This window comes from Nanorana parkeri, unplaced genomic scaffold, assembly GCF_000935625.1.
Source record: "Nanorana parkeri isolate BGI_ZX_2015 unplaced genomic scaffold, ASM93562v1 scaffold1221, whole genome shotgun sequence".
NCBI classification, from domain to species: Eukaryota; Metazoa; Chordata; class Amphibia; order Anura; family Dicroglossidae; genus Nanorana; species Nanorana parkeri.
The window spans coordinates 473,152-495,667 of NW_017307489.1; the positions used below are offsets into that span (position 1 = coordinate 473,152).

The following is a 22,516-nucleotide window of genomic DNA, read 5'->3' on the forward strand; positions in this document are numbered from 1 at the left end:
TTTGTGTCTCACATGCTCCCTCTCCCACACACTGCAGCTCACATTGGTAGGGTTTCAGCAGTAGTACTGCTGTCAATCTAGAAACCAGTGGGGGGGACCAGGTGCGATCACATTTTTTCATCCCACTGTAGTGCAAGCAGACACAGCCTACATGAGATTGACAAGTCTGCTCTGAATTCATGAGCAGTGCAGCATCGTTGTCATACCATCAGAGGAAGATGCATTAGTCGGTCTTCACTGTCAAGCTCAACTGGTATTTAGTGGACTTTGCAGGCGGACTAAGGGGAAAATGTAAGTGCAGATACGTGTAAAAATATATATTTTTGTACCGAGAGAGCATAGTTTTATTTTAAAGTGTATGTATACCTTAACAATGAACAACCCTTTTAGATATACTATGAGTGTGTTTTGTTATAGCTATTCTATCTATTAGATTGTTATATCTATCTATAAATGCACAAATACCTGTTGTGGGAAGTCTAGTGCTGTCCTGTACACCGTGCAGTGTAACTAAAACAATGTTATAAGGAAGTGTTTTAGGGCTGCAGAGTATCTCCCCCTGTGTTATGGACATGAAGAGTTACAACACACTTCCTACCCACAGGCTTGGCATTGTCACCTTAGGACAGGTAAGTGTGTTAGTGGCAGGATCGCAAAAAAGAAAAATGGAAACTAATGTAGGCACCACAGCTAAGCTGCAATCTGTTAAGTGTTTCATCTTGGGTTAAGATACACTTTATGAAACAAGTAAGGCTTCATCTTGGGTTAAGATACACTTTATGAAACAAGTAAGGCTTCATCTTGGGTTAAGATACACTTTATGAAACAAGTAAGGTTTTTTACTACAATTTTATAAATGCCTGAGGAAGTCATCTTTAATAACTTCAATTATTAAATATAGAGTACTACTTTTAATTGATGGCTAACATGGTACAAGACTCTACTACTCCTGTTATTTACAAAGCACCAACATAAAAAGCTGTGTAAGCACCAACAATGAAATACTAGTAAACATAAAAATTGCAATGTGGATATTTTATACTTTTATTTCTGTTCACAGCTTGAAGCTGGCATGGCGCTGGAGAATTATGACCAGCCTGTTGTACTAAGAGATGAAAATAAAAGGAGAAGAAGAAAAATGAGACCTCACTCAGCTGCAACTTCCAACGTGTTCTCCATGGAGCTTATACCAATAGAGTTCATTCTGCCCACCAGCCATAAGAATAGCAAGGCCCCAGACATAATTCTCCTAGAAATTGCTGGCAATTGCACAGTTGAGCAGATGAAAGCACAAGTGTGGATGAATGCAATAGAGAAAAGTCACAATAGTGATTTCTACCACAGACTTGGTCCAGACCAGTTCCTCTTGCAGTATCAGAAAAAAGGTCAGTGGTATGAAATATATGACAAACATCAGGTCATCCAAACTTTAGACTGCATAATGTACTGGAAGGTTTTACAAAAAACTGTAGGAAAGATTTATATTATCCAAAAAGAAAAATCCTCTGAAGAAACAGTGGAGTACCAGAAAAAGTTAAATTATCTGATCGGATATGATGTGACAGATGTCAGTAATGTGCATGATGATGAACTAGAATTCACCCGCCGTAGACTGGTCACTCCACGTATGATTGAGCTTGTTAAAAGAGATGCCAGGCTGTATTCCATGGACCCTTGGGGCACATCCATGCCACTTCCAGAGCATTTATCTAAAAAACTTACTTCCAATAATATTTTCATAATTATACACAAGGGCATGACAAGCCACACAATCAGAGTGTCCACTGATGATACACCAGATGAAGTGCTTCAGTCCTTCTTTACAAAAATGGCCAAGAAGAAATCATTACTGGACATTTCCGAGGAACACAGTGAGCACGATTTTGTCCTAAGGGTTTGTGGAAGGGATGAGTACATCATTGGGAACTCACCACTTAAAGATTTTCATTACATAAGACAGTGTATTAAGAATGGGGATGAGATACATTTTGTTCTTGATCTCCCTCCTGATCCATCAGAAGACAACGTCCAGAAAGAAGAGTGGCCTTTGGTTGATGACTGCACTGGAGTAACGGGTTATCACGAACAACTTACCATTGAGGGAAAAGACCATGAGAAGATATTTACAATATCTCTTTGGGATTGCAATAGAAAGTTCAGAGTGAAAATTATTGGAATAGATATCCCAGTTTTGCCAAGAAATACTGAACTTATTGTTTTTGTTGAAGCTAACATTCAGTATGGACAGCAGGTGCTTTCCCAAAGGAGGACTGCATGCAAGCCATTTACAGAAGAGGTCTTATGGAACATGTGGCTGGAATTTGATATAAAAATTAAAGATTTGCCTAAAGGAGCTCTTCTGAATCTACAAATATTTTCCTGTAAGGCTCAGACTGTCTCAAACAAAGGTACTCCCCACACAGCAGACACTACTGGCTCAGACTCAAAATGTAAAAATCAGCTTCTTTACTATGTAAACCTGTTGTTAATTGATCACAGATTTTTGTTAAGACAGGGGGAGTTTGTCCTTCACATGTGGAAAATACCTGGTAAAGGGGAAGAGCAAGGAAGTATTAATGCAGATAAACTGACATCTGCTACTAACCCTGACAAAGATACCTCAATGGCCATTTCTCTAAGTCTAGACAAATACTGCCATCCAGTTGCCCTTCCGAAACATAAGTCGGTGTATGATCCTGAACTTGACCGGGCAAGGTCTGAAATGCCCAACCAGCTACGAAAGCAGCTTGAAGAAATTATATCAACAGATCCCCTACATCCCTTGACACCAGAAGATCAAGAGCTCATGTGGCATTTTAGATACGAAGTTATGAAGCACCCAGAGGCCTACCCTAAACTGCTAAATTCAGTAAAGTGGGGAGATCAGGAGATGGTGGCCAAAACATATCAGCTATTAAATAAAAGAGAAGCATGGGACGACTGCTCTCTGGATGTTGGGCTAACAATTCAGCTACTTGATTGCAACTTTTCTGATGAGAATGTACGGGCCATAGCAGTTCAGAAACTGGAAAGTTTGCAGAATGATGACGTCCTTCATTATCTTCTACAGCTGGTACAGGTAATCTGCTCTTTGCATAATAGCACGTGTAGTTCCTCAGTGCCGTTTATCATTTGCATGAGTACAAAGACTTACTAATAATGTGTCAATATTAAGCTTTGTTCCCTTGGCATACAAACTTTTATTGTTCTTTTCTAAATAATGCTTTTCTTTGTTTGTTCTTTTGCATGTTTTCTTGCATGTTTTTTCCCCTGAAGCGATATATTTCTATTTATTTCTGTTCTAATATTATAGTATTTTGTAGACTACATATCAATCTTTTATTTTTAATGCTTGTGTATACCCAAGCAACATATTCTGTGAATGAAGCCCAATGTTACACACACAAGCACATATAATAGTCAATATTGTAATCCAGCAAATTTACTAGTATGTTATCATGTGAGAAGAGGACAACAACAAAACTCCATGCAGATAGCGTCTTGGTGTAAGTTAAACCAAAGACTACTAATCACTCAGTCACCAACCTGCCCAGTATATTTTCTGTTCTAGAAAAAGTAGCATTTGTAGTCTTTGCCACAAATTGCACCTGTTGCAGCAAAGTACATACTAAATATCTCCAGTATGTTTGGTAGTCTGTGGTGCAGGGTATCAATTAGCAATATTCAGGCAGCTGAATAAATGACTAAGGGCTTTTTCACACCAGCAACCGCGCTCAATAGCACAGCTGCTGGTGTCCGTGTGCCCGGAGAATTCATAAAGTTCTGTTGGCATACCGCGGTGCGATGCGGATGTACTGTGTATCATTGTGGTTTGCTTAAAAAAAAATACTGCATGCTGTACTTTTAAGAGCATTAAGCGCATTCCACTGCAACTTCTTGGTGTGAACTGTGCCCACCCGTCACAAGGCAAATTGCCTTGTCTTGCGTTCAGGCTGCGCTGGAAAAAACGGCCAGCACAGCCTGAATGCATATAGTGTGAATGGGCAAAGGGCATCCCACGACCCTTAATACTCACCCTACCTGCACTCCCTGGCTACTCCTTGGTCCTTTGCAGCTAACACCGAGATTGGGATGTCTCTCACTTAGTCATGTGACAGTGATTGGCTGTTAGGCCAGGGCACTAACACAGAGGAGCAAGCAACATGCTTCTCCATACCCAGAAGTTCCGGTTATTCTCGCTGGCTGTAGAGGAGAAAGGTGACAGTGGCTCTTTACATTTAAGGTGCAAAGAATGGGGTCCATCTAAGGTGATTTTTTTTTTAATGTGTAAAAGCAACTCATGCCTCTGACTCTGCGTAGAGCACACGGACAAAGGTTTTGATAAAGCAAAGGGCAGAGTTGCTGCACCTAGCAGTAATGACATATTGCCTATTGTATTAAATAGAATATGTCATCTTAAAAGAACAGCAATACACATCTTCTGTTGTACTGGTTAATTGCACCAAGCTATAGGACTCCTACATCCCTTCTACACAGGAGATGAAAACTTGTGCAAAGCAAGCAAATATCATTGCCTAAGGTGAAAGTTAACTGGATGCTAGTTTTCAGTCAGTAAAATTTATCGTAGACTCCCACCCCCCCAAAAAAAATGGTATTCATAACAGGGCTGAGAGAATCCCACAAGTCAGAGCTCCTGGCAATGCTGAGGCCCATATTGTTACTCTAACACCCCAGGGGGTGCTTGATACCACAGGCCTCCTGTATCTCTCAGCTCAGTGCAAATCTCGAGATGCCGGCACTAGCTACTCTGCAGGCAACATTCTCTGCCAAAAGGCAGATTTGAGTGGAGTGAGTCTTTCACACTCACTCTGATCCTAACGGAGACTATTATTCCTGCAGCTCTGCATGTTTGCAGTCACAATGCATTATGCTTATTTGCAGAAATTCTGCATGGGGTCACTTTGCACTTAAAGAGACATTTTTTCCTTACTTTGCTTGTTTGTTTTTGATTGCATTATCTTTGTATGAACTAATTCATTACAGTTACTGATGCACCAAAAAGCCCTGTATGGTGTCCCATAACAATGTTGGGGAAGGGAACCTGCTTCTTTCCTGACATTCTTATCGGACACCTAAGTTTCCTATGTGCATTATTTATCCATCTCTGTTTAATTATTTGGCTGCCTCACTGAACAAATCTCTTATAACTGTTATAATGTTTTCATTAAATCAGCTAAAATACACTGCTTCAGTTATCTTAATCTTCTTTCTCATTTATAGGCTGTTAAGTTTGAGCCATACCATGACAGTGCTCTATCAAGGTTCCTGTTGAAGCGTGCATTGCGAGTAAGCTATGGATGGTGACCTTTTTTGTTTTTCACACTTAATATCAAGATTATCTATCTATCTATCTATCTATCTATCTATCTATCTATCTATCTATCTATCTATCTATCTATCTATCTAACTATCTATCTTTCTCTCCATCTGTCTACAAATCTACCTATTTATCTATCCATATATATCTGCCCATCTCAGCTAGTTAGCTGCTTAGGGTGCCCATACCCTGGTGTATCTTTCTTTGATAACACGAGGGGAAGAAACAGAATCGTGCAGTTTCCTAGCTATTTAACTCTAGGGGGCATCCTTGTTTTGTAATCCCAATGAATAGCAATATGATTCTGTGGTTGTGTCAATGATAGCTGGGAAAATTCGAGTAATGTAAACCTCAGAGTTCCTGGCAATGCTGATCAATATTTGTTTTTCCACTTGGAACCCGTCAGTAGCCTGGAACATTTGGACAGATGGAAAAACTCCTTAAGTATTAGTATCAGGATTGATTCCTGCTTCTTTCCATGCTGTAGTTATCTAATGTAAAGCCCTACTGTATAAACTACGAAATAATAGAGGTTATAGGAATGTTCCACGACAAAAACATGTATTGTCTCAGGAGTGGATAGCTAAAATACAAATCAATATTTTTTTTTCTTTTCAGTGCTAAATTTGTATTTATAATATAGGTTCTTTTAATGTATATCAGCTATATGTACAGCTCTAAAAACTTGTTTTTAAGGACATGTTTCAAAATGTGGTTCTTTTTGCAGAGCAAAAGAATTGGTCACTTCTTGTTCTGGTTTCTAAGAAGTGAGATTGCGCAGTCAATGCATTATCAGCAGAGGTTTGCAGTCATCCTGGAAGCTTACCTAAGAGGTTGTGGAACTGCCATGCTAAACGACTTTATTAAACAGGTTCAGATTACAGAAGTTTTACACAAAGTCACCATGGAGATCAAAAGTGTTTCTGCTGAGAAGTACGATGTAACCTCACAAGGTAATTGCAGACTACATTTTTGTAGATAGGTTGCATATCGTAATATGTAGCGTTTAACAGACTTGCCGGTATTCAAACTTAACAATGTTCAGCAGATTGTAAGTTATGGAGATCATCCAATTTGCTCATGTGTTACTTAAAGCCACACTCTGGGTAAAACGATCATTTAATCCCTTCCAGACCGGCCATTGTAATAAAACGGGCGGCCGGGAGCTTCTTGAATGTGAGCGGGCGTTTTTAAACGTCCTCATCTGTCTCACTCGTGCGCACTGCTGGGCGGCGTGCATGAGCGGGAAAACTGCTTAAATTGTAAACAGCCAGTAATGGCTGTTTAAATACAAGTGTTTTGGCATCTGTAGAGATGCCCAAATGCTTGTATTATGCATGCGGGTGTGTGGCCCCCCCCCCCTTCGTCGCCACCAATCCCAAGCTCCACTGTGCCCGGTGCAGGCCTGGGACCGGCACGGCGACTCTGTCACCAGAGATCAGAGGGAGATCATCACACGATCTCCCTCTGATCCCTCCACTGTTCTCTAAATGCAGGAAGTGATGTATATTACATCACTTCCGCATTCAGCTGTCATTCTCCGGATTCTGTAGCTGGAGAGAAGCTGGTGAAGCAGATCTCTGCTTCATACGTTTCTTTGGAGGTCCCTAGGTGACATTAAGGGTCTTAGAGACCCCTGATGTCCCCATAAAGAGGACCATTCTGTGTAAATTGGCTATCACATAGGGGCTTCTCATCCCCCCATGTGATAGCAATAAAATGAAGTGAAACAAGTTACAAAAAAATTCACATATAAAAACAATATAAAAACAAATTTAAAAAAAACACAAACATTTTTTAAAAGTCCCCCGTCCCCACATACACACACAGAAACACACAAACATGCGTCGGGTGCACCTAAGTGTGAATATGGCGATTGCGCCCATTGTTGCATATCACCGCAAACATCAGAGTGAGAGCAATCATTCTAGGGCCATCAATCACTGATACCAATAAACTGATGAGCGGTAAAAGCTTTTCAAGTGTCGCCTATTGCCAATATTGGTAGTGGTAGTTTTTTGCGATTTCGCAGGCGCACACAATTGTAAAGCACAGAGAATCTGTGTGTGTAACTGCTGTCTGGATAGCAGGCCTCCTGAGAACCTTGCACTTACCATCCGATTATCTCCCTCTGCACTCTGTTTCTGCTGCCAGAGCCTGCGGAAAAGCTCAGCATCTCTAGGTATAAGGGAAATTGTGACTTGCTCCAATGCCTCTAAAAACACAGCAATGTGTGACAATAGCCAGACATAAGAATTGTTATGTTGGGGTTTGGAATGGGTCCTTACTGCCATGCAAACTAAAAGGATAAAGTACTGTTTGTAAAGTTACTTGGAATAACTATTTTAATTTACACATTTTGAGAACCATGTCTTATAGCTTTCATTTACCCCCCCAAACATCCCTGGGTATTACCTTTTCCTGTTTATGAATTCTAAGAGGTTTGCAAGCTGACGTGAGGGAGGTAAGGTTATTTAAAATGCACATATAACCAAAACCAAAAAATGTTTTGGACAGTGTAGAAGGATTAGAAGCCCCTGGCTTTTACTGCTATTTAAAGCTACATGGGTTTTAACCCTTCCACACTAAAAAGAAAAAAAAATGTTTTGACTAGACTCTGTTCTACAAAGTAGGTAAAATAGCAGAAATAGTTCTAAATGTTTGAAAAAAACCCAGAGAGAATTGAGTGGATAGTGCCTCTGTATGCAAGACATTCAACTGGGTTTTGGCTACCATCAACAGATTTCTTTGTATATGAACATTCATCTCTAACAAGGGTGGAATATTAGATTATTTCAAGCTGAATTTAGGCAATTTGTTTTAGATTGATTAGGGAATAGTTAGCACCTTGCTCAGGTGAGTGAAAATCAACCCATCAGGGACACAGCCGCAAAAATCTGAAAAACGTCCTAACCCCTCCAGCAGACAATAAAAGATGTCTGTGGTTGAATTCTACTTTAAAGAATATGGTTGCCTGCTAGGTTATCATTCATTTGATACTGTATGTGTGCTAAGATTTTGAGACATTTTATCATATTATTTTTCAGTTATCACACAACTACGTCAAAAGCTTGAAAAACTCCAGGGATCTCTATTTCCAGAAAGCTTTAGAGTGCCCTATGACCCTGGACTAAGAGCTGGTGCACTGGTTGTAAGTCAAACATAACTTCTTCACACTTGTTTGCTTTAACAGGCCATACATCCATCTATGTAGATCTAAATATTCTATGGAATTCCTTGTTGATGTTTTTCTAGTCATAATCCGCTAGTGGACCAGTCCCACCAGCCTTATACAGTATTATTTAGTGAATAGGGCAATAAACCATAGAAACCTCTCAAAGTTAATTTATGGAAGTAAGACCAGTATAAGATGGATACTTACTGATTGGCTACAAAGTAGGGATGTTCAGATACCAGTTCAGATACCGGTGCCGATACTTGGCATTTTCACGAGAACTACCAGGGTTGCGTTGGTTGCAGCTCGGACCTGGCTATGGCACTTCACCACTGTCCTGAAATCATTAGTCTGTATTATTTTAGAAAAACTGTCACATGACAATAAACAAAAATGTATCAGTACTTGTATCTGTGAGTACTTGCACAAGTATCAGTACTTGTACTTGAAAAAATGGTATCGGTGCATCCCTTTTATATATATATTTCTAAAGAAATAATCATACATTAATAGAGGGATGCACAAATCTCAGGAGCCCCATATGCTCCTTACAAATGACAGCTACCTCCTAACTTTAGAATTTTTCTCTAGTCTTGTCCTGGAGCTGGAAAAGTATCTTTACATGGACTTCTACCGAGTACAGTACTTGGTATCTGAACATCCCTAGTACAAAGCATACTATATTTTGCACTTAGCTCCTTAATCTGTTTTACTGAAGAAGACAAAGCCTAAAACCTGCCCTAGTCTATCTAAACCAGAAAAAAAAAGTTTAGGTTTAGTTCCATTTTAATAAACAGTCATTATCTGATGAAAAGTTGATCTAAGCTTATGCCCCTAAAATGTTTAAACCTGTGATCGGAGCTGTGACACCTTAATTGTGTAGCACAACGTATATTTCATATACATCTATAAGTCTTAAGTGTGTGCGCTTGTGCGCGCACATGTGGGCATGAGCACAAGTGTACAATATTTGTGATATGAGTGAAGGCCATCAGGTTGACAATTCACTCCCAGGAGGATGAATTTAATTATTTAGGACAGATCTGCTTTACTGAGACACCATGGGGTTGATTTACTAAAGGCAAATACTGTAGGCGGATCACTTTGCAAGGGAATTTGCACTTTGCAGGGAATTTTTTTCCTTAGCTTGGCGAATGTGGTCAAATTTCACTTTGCAAAGAATACCCAATTATGTGCAAGTAAAACTAAAACTAAAAAAAAAACAATTTTTTGGCTTGCACATGATTGGATGATGGAAGTCAGCAGAGCTTCACCTCATTCACTAAGCTAAGGGGAAATGTCCCTTGCAAAATGAAAATCCTGATTGCATTAGGTTAACCAACTCCTATAGGTCTTATTAGACTCTGATGCCTCCTCTTATGTTGCAGCTGAAGATCAGGGACAGTGCACCACCAATCTCTGTCTTTCCTAACTCCTTGCCCAGGGGCTCTGATCAGTACTAAGCATCTCTGGGTTCATTGAAGGCAGTTGTCAGCATCTCCCAACTGTGCTTCTGAGTAAAACTGGACATCTACAGTATATATATGCTATTATTGCGTAGATGTAGCAAGTATGCCAATAGTTGCTTACCGGAGGGAAAGTAATGAAGGACATGATACTTCACTGGAAGTGAAAGGGATAATTGGCTGTATAGCACATATTTTGTCATTAGAATGAGATATTTGAGCAGTCAGCTTGAAGTAAAACCTGTCTATTCTGTTTATAATTAGATTCTCTGTTGTGGTAAAAGATAGGAAGATCTGACTACCAAAATCACATGATCCCAGTCCCAGGCTTCAAATAAACACTGCAGTCCTATGCCATTCGATGTGCAGCACCTTTGAGTTATGAAGAAGGGAAAGAATAACTTGTTGTTTTAATTGCTTTTATCCTACCAGGTAGAAAAGTGCAAGGTAATGGCATCAAAAAAGAAACCCTTATGGCTGGAATTTAAATGTGCAGACCCGACTGCTTTGTCAAATGAAACTATTGGAATTATATTTAAACATGGAGATGACCTTCGGCAAGACATGCTTATTTTACAGGTTCGTAGTACATTGAGGTAAAGTTACTCTATGTTTAGTTTTGTGTAGAAGCGGCCTTATCCAAGTGTCTGTAAGATCTGTTTGTGTTGTTCACAATAACCATTTGGAATATTTCTTTTATTCTGTAATATGATCTATTTGCATTGTTTTGAATTACCATTTGAATCTTTTATTTTATGTTCCTAGTGCACTATGGAGGAAACACATAATGCTCTTGTTTAAAATGCTTTGATAACTGAGTTGTACACATTTTCCCCAGCAGCCATAGATTCTGTTACATCCATATAGCAGGATGTACAAAGTGCCTGTTAAAAGTCGCTGTTGTGCATGGGGCATTAAATATGAACATCCAGCATTCCTAAGGGACAAGTCTCTAGATGTTACATATTGCAATAAAAACCCAACAATGAACTTCTCATATTAGCTCCCCCTTGGATTGGTAAATATACCACTGAAAATGTATGGATCTGTTCAATAAGTACAAAAATACCTGGTGATCATGTTAGAAATCTAGTGAGCTGATAACTTCCTCTACACTTTGCTGGTGATCTACTGTTATCAGTTACTTCCATTTTTTTAAGCAAATTTCAGAACACCTGCCTCTATTTTACATATGAGGGGAGGGGGAGGTGTTTTGTAGTCCCAGAACACTTCCTGTCCTAGGGTGACAATGTTGTTACTCTATACATACAGTAAGAGGATTGTCAGAGGACAGAGACAGGTTTATTTATTAGGCAGTGAATGTGATTTTAACCAAACGTTCAATGGTACTGAATCAATCATTATCATTTAAAACACCTGCCCTGGGAAGAGTCATCAAACAAGAGCTTTCAATCTAGGATGCTTTTGTTGTCTGTAAGGCACAATATTAAGCCATGTTTAACAAGTGAATAAAAGTAAAATATATAAATAACATTTAGTTAAAATGTGCAAAAGAATCAAGAGGTACACACTCAATTAACTCTAAGGACATTGCATTAGTAGACATTGGTAACCTATATACAGGAAACACATGATATCTTCCTCTTAAAGTGTATATTAAAATAAAAAATACTCATTTGCAGTAAATCTCTGCAATACATGCACATTTCTCATGTTTTATTATTTTAAAGATGCTGCAAGTATAGAGAAATATGTTTTTATCCTGGCAGAAATCCATTTACCTCCTAATTTCCTGTTGCAGACTGAAAACACTGACTTCATTAATTGAAATTGCAACTAATAACTCTACCTAGTTGCCTCTTTCCTCCTCAGTTGTCCCTCTTTTTTGATCTGATGAACAAATATCTATGAAAAGGTTCTATTTAACTACTAAAAGTACTAAGCTGGGTACACACATATAAAATCTCAGCCTATTCAGCAAGGATTGGCTAAAATTCAATCCATGGGTGGCCCTGCCCCAAAACAAAAGTCGGTAATTAGAAGGGACATGCTGGAAAAGCATCAGTCAAACAGTGCTTGCAACCAGTCAACTTCAAGCACAATTTGGGTATTCCAACAGTGTCATAATACAATGTACCCTGAGGGGCTTTACATTGAATGTTGAACAAAACATTATGTCCATCTATACCCAGCTTAATTATCTTGTTTGCTCCTTCTAAACGTCAGAATAACAGAAAAGTAATGGTTAAAAAGGACAATTCTGGGTTTTACCAATCATTTTTGGCATATGAATTCTTAATAGTCCGCATATCTGAAGGCGTTGGCTGGATTGTGTCTATTAGCTAAAAAGATTGCACTGGAATGTTTACCTCTTTCTCATCTCAGAAATTGCTTCCTGTCTTTTCATCTCCACAACATAAGTGGTAATTGTTTTGTAGTGAAAGTTAATAACTGGAAGGACTGATTAGACTGCTTAATATAACACAGTTAGAGTGCTCAGGACACAGGATAGCTCTGAATTTCTGATAAAATAAACAGGTATTTTTTGCACTTATCAAACAGAAATAACAAAATGCTTCCAATGGTATATTTAACACACCAAACATTGTTAGTTTACCTACACTTTAACCTTACTTCTATAACCTCAGTGTCTCCAATATAGGTCATGCCAGATGGAAGCTTTTAGAACTGGATCGAATGCAACTGACAGTTGCGAGCTTTCACGGTTCTTGTGTCACTTGTCTGACAGCAGATTACAAATATAATAGCATTTGTCACATTTTAAACATCTTGCTTCTGGTTAAGTGTAAGGCAGCAAAAAGCTCCCTTCTGCAAATGCACTAAAGATGACCGTGACCACTGTTTATTCAACTATTAGATTTTTAATGTTGCGGTCACTATTATAAATGAGCAATATGGATTGTATGTATGTTTTATTTATGGCATGTTTAAATTTAATTTAGCTGTTTTTTATTTTTGTGTTTAGATTCTTCGCATTATGGAATCAATTTGGGAAGCAGAATCATTGGACCTTTGCTTGCTACCCTATGGCTGCATTTCTACAGGAAACAAAATTGGTTAGCTTAAATATTTATTATTGTAGCTCGTATGTTTGTTTGTTTTTGTGTGCTTTGTGTGTTTCACTATACATACTGTCACATATTTTACTGTGAACTATATTGAAAACTGTCAGTTTGGTTTCCTGTCTTAAAAACAGACTCTGGTTGAAACTGAAAATGATGCCTTGAAATACATAAAAACCTAGCCTAGCTGTTAAATGCTTCTGATTTTCATCTAGTAATTTCTACACTAAATGGTAGAGACAGAATATCAACCGAAAATCCAGAAAACACACATGATACAAATTTTATAAATTGAGTTGCAGTCCAGTGAGTAAAATAAGTATTTGATCCTCAAACCAAACATGGCTTAGTACTTGGTGGAGAAACCCTTGGTGGCAAGCACAAAGGTAAGATGTTTCTTGGAGTTGGTTACCAGGTTTGCACACATCTCAGGAGGGATTTTGGTCCACTCTTCTTTACAGATCTTCTCTAAATCCTTAAGGTTTCTTGGCTGTTGCTCGGCAACTCGAAGTTTCAGCTCCCTCCATAAATTTTCTATAGGATTAAGGTCTGAAGACTGGCTAGGTCACTTTATTACCTTAATGTGCTTCTTCTTGAGCCACTCCGTTGTTGCCTTGGCGGTATGTTTTGGGTCATTATCATGCTGAAAGACCCACCCACGACCCATCTTCAGTGTTCTGGCTGAGGGATGGAGATTCTCATCCAAGATTTTACAGTACATTGCCCCGTCCATTGGCCCCTCAATGCGGCAAAGTTGGCCTGTTCCTTTACCAGAGAAACAGCTCCAAAGCATAATGTTTCCACCTCCGTGCTTGACTGTAGGGATGGTTTTCTTAGGGTCATAGTCCGCATTTTTCTTCCTCCAAACACAGCAAGTTGAGTTATTGCCAAAGAGCTCAATTATGGTCTCATCCGACCACAGCACTTTCTCCCAATCCTTCTCTGAATCATTTAGATGTTCATTGGCAAACTACAGAGGGGCCTGTACATGTGCCTTCTTGAGGTGGGAGAGCTTGCGGGCACTGCAGGATCTCAATCCATGGCAGTGTATTGTGTTACCAAAGGGGGTTTGGTGACTGTGGTCCCAACTGCCTTGAGATCATTCACAAGCTCCTCCCGTGTAGTTCTGGGCTTATCCCTCACTTTTCTGATGATCATCCTTACCGCATGAGGCGAAATCTTGCATGGAGCTCCAGACCGAGGGCGATTGATGGTTATTTTGTATTCCTTCCATTTGCGAATAATCGCTCCAACAGTTGTTTCCTTCTCACCAAGCTTCTTGCTGATAGTCTTGTAGCCCATTCCAGCCTTGTGCAGGTCTACAATCTTGTCCCCAACGTCCTTTGACAGCTCTTTGGTCTTGCCCATGGTGGTGAGGTTTGAATGGAAGAAAGAAATTCTGTGGACAGGTGTCTTTTATATACATAACGAGTTGTCGTTAGGAACACCTTAAATTGACAGGACTAATCTGTGTACAATATAGCCAGTCTGTGGGAGCCAGAATTAGTGTTGGTTGGAAGGGGATCAAATACTTAATTTACTCACTGAACTGCAGCTCAATTTATAACTTTTGTATCATGTGTTTTTTCTGGATTTTCGGTTGATATCCTGCCTCTATCATTTAAAATACACCTATGATAAAAATTATAGACCTTTCATTTCTTTGTAAGTGGGCAAACTTACAAAATCTGCAGGGGATCAAATCATTATTTTCCTCACTGTATATAATGCCACCAGTTTAGAAAAGGAGGACAAAATCAGCTTTGTCTGACAGGCTAAATAGGCTGATGGGTTTAAAAAAAAAAAAGTACATATTTATCTAAAGGAAAACTCTGTCCTGGCATGCTTACAAAAATGTAATTGTCTCTAATGGTTCTAGGTCTCTCTAACCACTGCCAGCATTTTTTCGCATACCATGTACAAATAAAACCACAAAGGATGCTGAATAAAACATAAAACGAATGGTGTTTTAGAAGTTGCACTAGCTGGCGTATGAGGTGCTTGGAATTACAATTTCACTGATTAGTACCTTATATGAACAAAAGGAACACAAGCAGCATTATGTGGATATTAATCCCACAGAGAAAACTAGGCCCATACCATGCTGCATGCATTGAACCTCAGTGTATAATTAGCTAGGATAGGGCATTTGCTTTTGTTTATTTATTTTAGTAAATCAGCCACTGAGCATGACTGAGTGAGTTTAAATTCAGAGTTAACCTGTCAGGTAAGTACATAGCATCTGGTGAGCTTTATACTTGTTACCCTGTTATACCCTTTTGTTCCCTCTCCTTGAGGGGGCTGTAAAGACTCATCTCATGCCATGCTAGCATGCAACCCTTTTTAAAGTGTGCTGTATCTGCAGAACAGGAAAAGCCTTTCCAGATATCTTGCCAGGGCAATCAGAGGGAGAAGAAACGCTACATTGCATCGCAAATATACATGCCACTAGGTGCTGTGTACTTCAGGGTTATTTGTTTTCTTTTTGGGTTGCCTTTATAACAACTGTCAGTCTAACATAGCCCTTCTTTGTTTTGTGTCAACTCACTGTGGTCACTTTTTTCTAATGGTGAAGAGTCCACGATTTTGGCATGATTACAGAAATGTTACATGGTTCATTCTGTTTATTAATACTGAATGACAATAAAAATAAGCTGCTCATGTGAAATACATTTGTGGGCAATAATGAAACATTTGCCATCAATGAGCCTTTCCTGTTGTGTCATATCTCAATGTGTCCTATAAGAAGTGAATGTAGTTTCCTCTCTTGTCTTTCCAAAGGGATGATTGAAATTGTGAAGGATGCCACAACCATTGCCCAAATACAGCAGAGCACAGTGGGCAATACAGGCGCATTTAAAGATGAGGTTCTGAGCCAGTGGTTAAAAGAGAAATGTCCAATTGAAGAGAAGGTATGTTGTCCTTTTTAATTTATTTAAATTTTTGCTTTAGATATTTATAGATCCCATAAATGGCCTGGGTAACAATGGCACACTTACCCTATTCAGACCAGTCTCTAGTAGAACATTTGACTTATTCAAAGTGAAATCTGCCTACTAAAAATTAGGAGATTTGGGCTAAGTTAATGATGCTAATGAGTTCCAAGCCATATTTTGAGATGTTGTTGAAATGACTGCCCCCATATAACGTTTAAGAGGCTAAAGGGTTTAAGAAGATATAGACATGGTCTGTTCACAGAATGAATGTTTTGTCAATCTTTGGACATATTTTCTCCACAGATGTTAACTGCCAATATAGTAATGATCCCCAAACCTGATAGAGATCCTCACTCTTGGGCAAATTATCGCCTTATATCTCTGATCAACTTGTTAAGATCTTTTCTAAAATACTGGCTTCCCGTATCAACTTTTTTAGGTTAGTTGATCAAAAAAGACCAGGCAGGCTAGTGATAGCATCCGTCTTGTCCTACAGTTAATGCATTTAGCTAAACTTCGCTCCCAGGAACTGATGTTACTTTCACTTGACATAACAAAAGCTTTTGATACCTTGTCTTTGACTTATCTCTTAAAGTTTCTACACCATTGGGAGTTTGGGAACCACTTTATCACTTGGATTAAATCTCTTTGCTTGAATCCACAGGCTAAACTCAAGGATTAGAGTCCATATCCTTATACGCTCTATCATCTATGTTACCTTAAGGAGGGACCCCTGGGCAGCGCTATTGCTGTGACTAAACCCGGCTTTGTCCCAATTTCAGCGGGTTTTAGTCACTCACGTTGTTGTAGCTACTAAAATGACCATTGCCAAAGCTTGAAAATCCCCTTTTTGAGTTTTGAATTGGTTAAAAATTGCATTAATACCATCTTAATTAACGAGAAACTGACCACAATATTAGATGACAAGCATGACCGCTTCTTAACTATATGGCAACCTTGGATCACATATTCCCAACCACCCACTTTAAATGCTTCTCTCTTGTCCATCTGATTTTCAGGCATCTTCGAGCTCTCTTTTTCTCGTTTCTTCTTTTTTCTCCTTTTTCTTTTTCACACTTTTCTACTTCTCCGTCTTTCTTACTTCCTGCCAATAGATTTCACCTACATCCTGCCTTTTCCCCTCCCCTCCCTGTGTACCTGAGCTTCCGATCCTCATTGTCCACACTTCCCCATCCCTTTCCCCAAAACCTGATTTTACACAGGCCTTTCCACAAGCCTGTTCTACAAGATTATATTATTTTATCGTAGATTATTTATGCTTATAACTAACTTTGTTAAAATCCAGTTGCTATCAACTAGTTATGTACAAATAATTGCATTGTTGTATAGCCACACTACTCCCTCAAATGTTCTATTATGAGTATGTTTTCTTCTCTGTTCACAAAAAAACCCAATAAAATGTTTGAAAAATAATGTTTTGTCAAACTTTGAAACTGGTGTTCCCAGATGTTGCATATTTCAGCTTGTATGAGATTTAAAAATTATATGTTATGATTTGCTAATGATGTCTTGATGCTAAACAAGCCAAAATTGGTCAACAAAACTGGGTTAATTTCTGTTTGGTAGTGTGAAGGGTGTTGCAAATGCAAAGTACAATTTTTTTTACATTAAAATGTGTATATAAAAAAGCAGATATAATAAATATGTGTGCTTATTTAAAGTTAAAACATCTCTAAAGTTCTTGGAGTTATCTCATATTGTGGAGGTCGAAAAGAGTGAAAAGAATTGAGACTTGCTGTTAAGGGAAAGATCATAAAAATGTTCTGTATCAAACAGAGATGTATTGGATCCATATATTGGATACTTTGAAGCTGAGTAGGCAAAATGATGAATCATAATTATAAACAATATTCTGGATATGCCTCAATTACTAATACTAGTTGAACAAAGAAAGGGTTAAAAATGCTGAAAGGTTTTTGTCACTATCTGTATTCCTGTCGTGGTTTTAAGGACGTAGTAGCAGACAGTTTGACAGAGGCTGTAACCCTTCCCCTGAAACTATAGAATAAAGAAATGCATTTTAAAATATGGAATACATTTTTGTACACTGTTGCTGATTTTTTTCTTCTCTTTAGTTGATTGCAGCAGTGGAGAGGTTTGTTTATTCCTGCGCTGGTTACTGTGTTGCGACTTATGTACTTGGAATCGGGGACAGACATAATGATAATATAATGGTTACCGAGACAGGTAAGATGCTCTCTGTGATCGATCATCATGTTATTTTATCATGTCTTTGTTAATTTGGTTTGCCAAAATATTCTTTTTGATTATTTTCCACAACAGCAGATTAGCACAGTCAATTAAAATAAACAATAATATGGTGTCTATTTGTAAATGAACATGTACTGAACGGGTCTTATTTTTGTCTTTCAACACAAGATTGTTTTAAATATTTAATCTCTACTAAAATATTTAACGATTCATAATGGCTCAGTGACATGGGAAATGAAAATGGATTAGGCTTAAGCTGAGAATGTTCTCTTGCAGCTTTCCACTAAACATAGGTGCTCAATTTATTGTTCCAAATATTGCCATGCGTTTCACATCATTCACAAAATACCAGCATGTGCTCTGTAACACACTACCTTTTCACCCTCTTTGTTGCCCTCAAGTTCCTAAATTCCTGGTTTACTATCACAGTGCAATGTTTTTATATGGCTATATTTAAAGGAGAACCCAAGCCAAAATGTTTCTTTTTCGTTTTTTGGACAGCGTAAGGGAGGGTTGTAAACCTTGTGCCTTTGGGGAGATTTCACTTTCACTTTCTGTTTATTAGCCACAAGTGTTAAAAAAATCTTTCCAAATTGGGTTAAATCCCTGGTGGTCAGCAGAGTCACCAGAAACTAGTCCACATTGGATGATTTCTAATCTATTCCTGTTCTGGCGACCGCCCAAAATTTTGGATTTTCTACCTCAAAATTGCATTTCCTTTTTGCCCTCATATTTGAGGGCTGGGAATGCCCTCATAGTTGAATGTGGCTAGTAATGCCCTATATTTGCATGTGGCTAGGAATGCCCCCATATTTGCATGTGGCTAGGAATGCCCCCATATTTACATGTGGCTAGTAATGCCCCCATATTTGCATGTGGCTAGTAATGCCCCCATATTTGCATGTGGCTAGGAATGCCCCCATATTTGCATGTGGCTAGGAATGCCCCAATATTTGCATGTGGCTAAGAATGCCCCCATATTTGCATGTGGCTAAGAATGCCCCCATATTTGCATGTGGCTAGGAATGCCCCCATATTTGCATGTGGCTAGGAATGCCCCCATATTTACATGTGGCTAGTAATGCCCCCATATTTGCATGTGGCTAGTAATGCCCCCATATTTGCATGTGGCTAGGAATGCCCCCATATTTGCATGTGGCTTGGAATGCCCCATATGTGCATGTGGCTAGGAATGCCCCCGCATATTTGCATGCGACTAGGAATGCCCCCATATTTGCATGCGACTAGGAATGCCCCCGCATATTTGCATGGGACTAGGAATGCCCCCGCATATTTGCATGCGACTAGGAATGCCCCCATATTTGCATGCGACTAGGAATGCCCCCATATTTGCATGCGACTAGGAATGTCCCCATATTTGCATGCGACTAGACTAGGAATGTCCCCATATTTGCATGTGGCTAGGAATGCCCCCATATTTGCATGCGACTGGGAATGCCCCCTTGTTAGATTTCATGTGTCAGTGACACTTTCTTTTCCCCACTTTACAAAACACCAGATTATATGCCAGCAGTAGTGGAGGTAATACTGAACTGGTCTGTGGATTTTTGCTATCAGTAAACTGAAGGAGGATTTAGAAATCATGAATTTTCGTTATTTTTAATTTGTTTCTCTTAGGCAACCTGTTTCACATTGACTTTGGACACATTCTTGGCAACTACAAAAGCTTCCTAGGTATTAACAAGGAACGGGTACCTTTTGTGCTAACTCCTGATTTTCTACATGTGATGGGCACTTCGGGGAAGAAGTCAAGCCTATACTTTCATAAATTTCAGGTATTGGACAATGCACCTAATAAAAATACATCACATTGTCATGCTAATACACAAGTGGATTTTTTGACCACAAATAACAGTTTACCTAAATTAAACCTTGTTAAACGAAAAAAAACCTTCCCAGGACAAGCAGCAGCTTTGTCTCCAGAAATGTTGCCTGTCCTCCAGGATTTCAATCTGTCTTTGACCTTTAACAAGTCTGTTATGCAGTTTGTCTTTTCTAATTCCTTCAGTTTGCATCTGAAGTGAATCTGTTACATATAATAAGTTATTAAACTGACATTGGCACTAAAAAATAGGTATTACAAAGTATCTGCTTACCTTGTACCACTGTAGCTACATTGGATGCATTGGATGGATGTGTTAAGTTTGCATCCAGAGTTATAGTAAGTGCCAGCACCGACATCTGGCTGTCCCATACACTCCCAGTGTGATAGTCCCAGGACTTGCCCTGGAAATACAATTCTCAGCAGCTTTCCTCAGCTCAAGGCCTGTTAGTATTCACCCCTCGTGAGTCATCGTCTCTCTCTGTCTCCCCGACAGATAGTTCAGGGTCACCAACCCTCTGGACCTCTCCAGCCTTCCTGGCTGTGTCACCTGTGCTCACGCACGCAGCAGCGTCTTCCTGTAGCCGTGTGCCTACAGCAAGGCTGCTCTCAGCCACCTGATCCAGCTATACTGGACATTGGCAACCGGGACTAGAGATTCCATCCAGTTATAGTCCGAAAAACTTGGAAGGAATTGAAAAGCCAGTTCCTCCTCTGCAAAGGTATTCACATTGTGGAACCTCTCAGCCCCTCTGGCTGAAAGTCCTGGGCGCCAAAGTTGCCATACTACACCGTGGCATTGCCATGCACTGCCACAATACATTAGTAATATCTGTATTGTATTTACACTGCATGTCACTGAACACTTGTTTTAAGGTGTATTGCATTATCAGCAAATGCATCTATATATATTTTATATGTATAATGCATATGTTGAAAATGCAATACACCTTCCAAGCGTTCAGAAACATTCAGTGTGAATACAATACAGATTTTACTAATGTATCCATGTATTGTTGCTTTATGGTTAACTGCTGTTTTCAGCCTCATAGGTTCTTAACAATATGATTTTCAATGTTTTTGCATATAAATGATAAGATATTATACCAACATTCTTTCTAGGAAGTATGTGTGAAAGCTTACATGGCCCTGCGACATCACACCAACCTTATGATCATCCTGTTTTCCATGATGTTGATGACAGGCATGCCTCAGCTAACAAGCAAAGAAGACATTGAGTACATTCGGGATTCACTGACTGTTGGGAAGAGTGAAGAAAGTGCTAAAAAGCATTTCCTTGACCAGATTGAGGTCTGTCGGGATAAGGGCTGGACTGTGCAGTTCAATTGGTTCCTGCATCTTGTATTGGGCATTAAACAAGGGGTGGAAAAGCACTCTGCCTAATTCCAACCTGTAAATCTAACATTATAAATGTAAAATAACTTGAATGGCCACCCTAAAGAGGGTGTTATTGAGGTATTAAGATATGTACTGTAAGTACAAATTCTAGAAATATCATTGCACAATTATAACTTTAATGGACTGGCATTAGCATGTAAATACTTTAGTGTGGATATGAGGAATTTCTAAACATATGACTAAGTTTACTTGCACTTCTAAATAGATCTTCCATTCCCCTGCATTGTGCAGTCTGGGAACAGTAGCAGTAAAAGCCAAACTTGTTATAAAAATAACTTACAGGGTTGTATGTAATAGCACATTTCATCAATGCTGGCCATTAACTGCTGCTTTCAGGCAATTTCATCAAACTTTTATTTGCACAATGATCAAACATCAAGACAACCTACCAACAACAGCTTCTGGTAACCTTTAAATCTGGTCATGCACGTGGCAATGGGGATTTCAAGTAATCATTGGAAACTAAGTAGTGTCTAAACCACAAGTTTGATCGACCATTGAATTTGGTCAATTGTGAAGTCGCAACCAGGCAATAAATTGACAACTTAAATATAATTTATGGAAAGAAGGAAAGAGAAATAAAGAAAGAGAGAGAAACTGCAGCAATATCTTAAAAAGTGATTAGCTATTTCCACTGGGATATTGGATCAATTTTGATCCCTTATTCTTGCAGTAAATTAAGACCACCATTTTTTGTCTTCAATTGCTTTGAAATTATTACAAAAAGTGGAATCAAAAGTACAGTTGCTTTTAAAAATGACCACATGGATGGCCAGCTTTCTATTATTGGTAGGTTGCCTTGATCCATTTAGTCACTTTTGTAATGTAAAGTTAGTTGACACTGTCAACACATGGCCGGCATAACAAGGGTTAATGTACATGGGCTGAGAGGGCAAGTCAAATGCAGTCTGCTTCCAGGGAAAAGTGGCTTATGAAATGCATTCCAAATGCATTCCCATCCTCAACAGTATATGCAGAACTTCCATCTAATTCCAGATGAAAGCACTGCATTTCCAGGTCCTTCAAAAATGCTTCACAAACTCATGTCAGAAGTAGATCACAA

General features: G+C 39.0%; 1 protein-coding gene across 2 annotated transcripts in view; it reads left to right on the forward strand.

Moving 5' to 3' along the window:
- The window catches only part of PIK3CG (phosphatidylinositol-4,5-bisphosphate 3-kinase catalytic subunit gamma), a 34,655-nt gene extending 12,797 nt beyond the window's left edge, over positions 1-21,858 (forward strand). For both annotated transcript variants that reach the window (XM_018568632.1, XM_018568633.1), the window contains exons 2-11: positions 1,061-3,079; positions 5,242-5,307; positions 6,066-6,291; positions 8,386-8,489; positions 10,412-10,558; positions 12,927-13,017; positions 15,805-15,935; positions 18,056-18,167; positions 19,830-19,987; positions 21,157-21,858. In XM_018568632.1, the coding sequence (XP_018424134.1) occupies positions 1,073-3,079; positions 5,242-5,307; positions 6,066-6,291; positions 8,386-8,489; positions 10,412-10,558; positions 12,927-13,017; positions 15,805-15,935; positions 18,056-18,167; positions 19,830-19,987; positions 21,157-21,438 (3,324 nt within the window). In that variant the 5' untranslated portion in view covers positions 1,061-1,072 and the 3' untranslated portion in view covers positions 21,439-21,858. The remainder of the gene's footprint in view (positions 1-1,060; positions 3,080-5,241; positions 5,308-6,065; positions 6,292-8,385; positions 8,490-10,411; positions 10,559-12,926; positions 13,018-15,804; positions 15,936-18,055; positions 18,168-19,829; positions 19,988-21,156) is intronic.
- Positions 21,859-22,516: the final 658 nt, after the last annotated feature.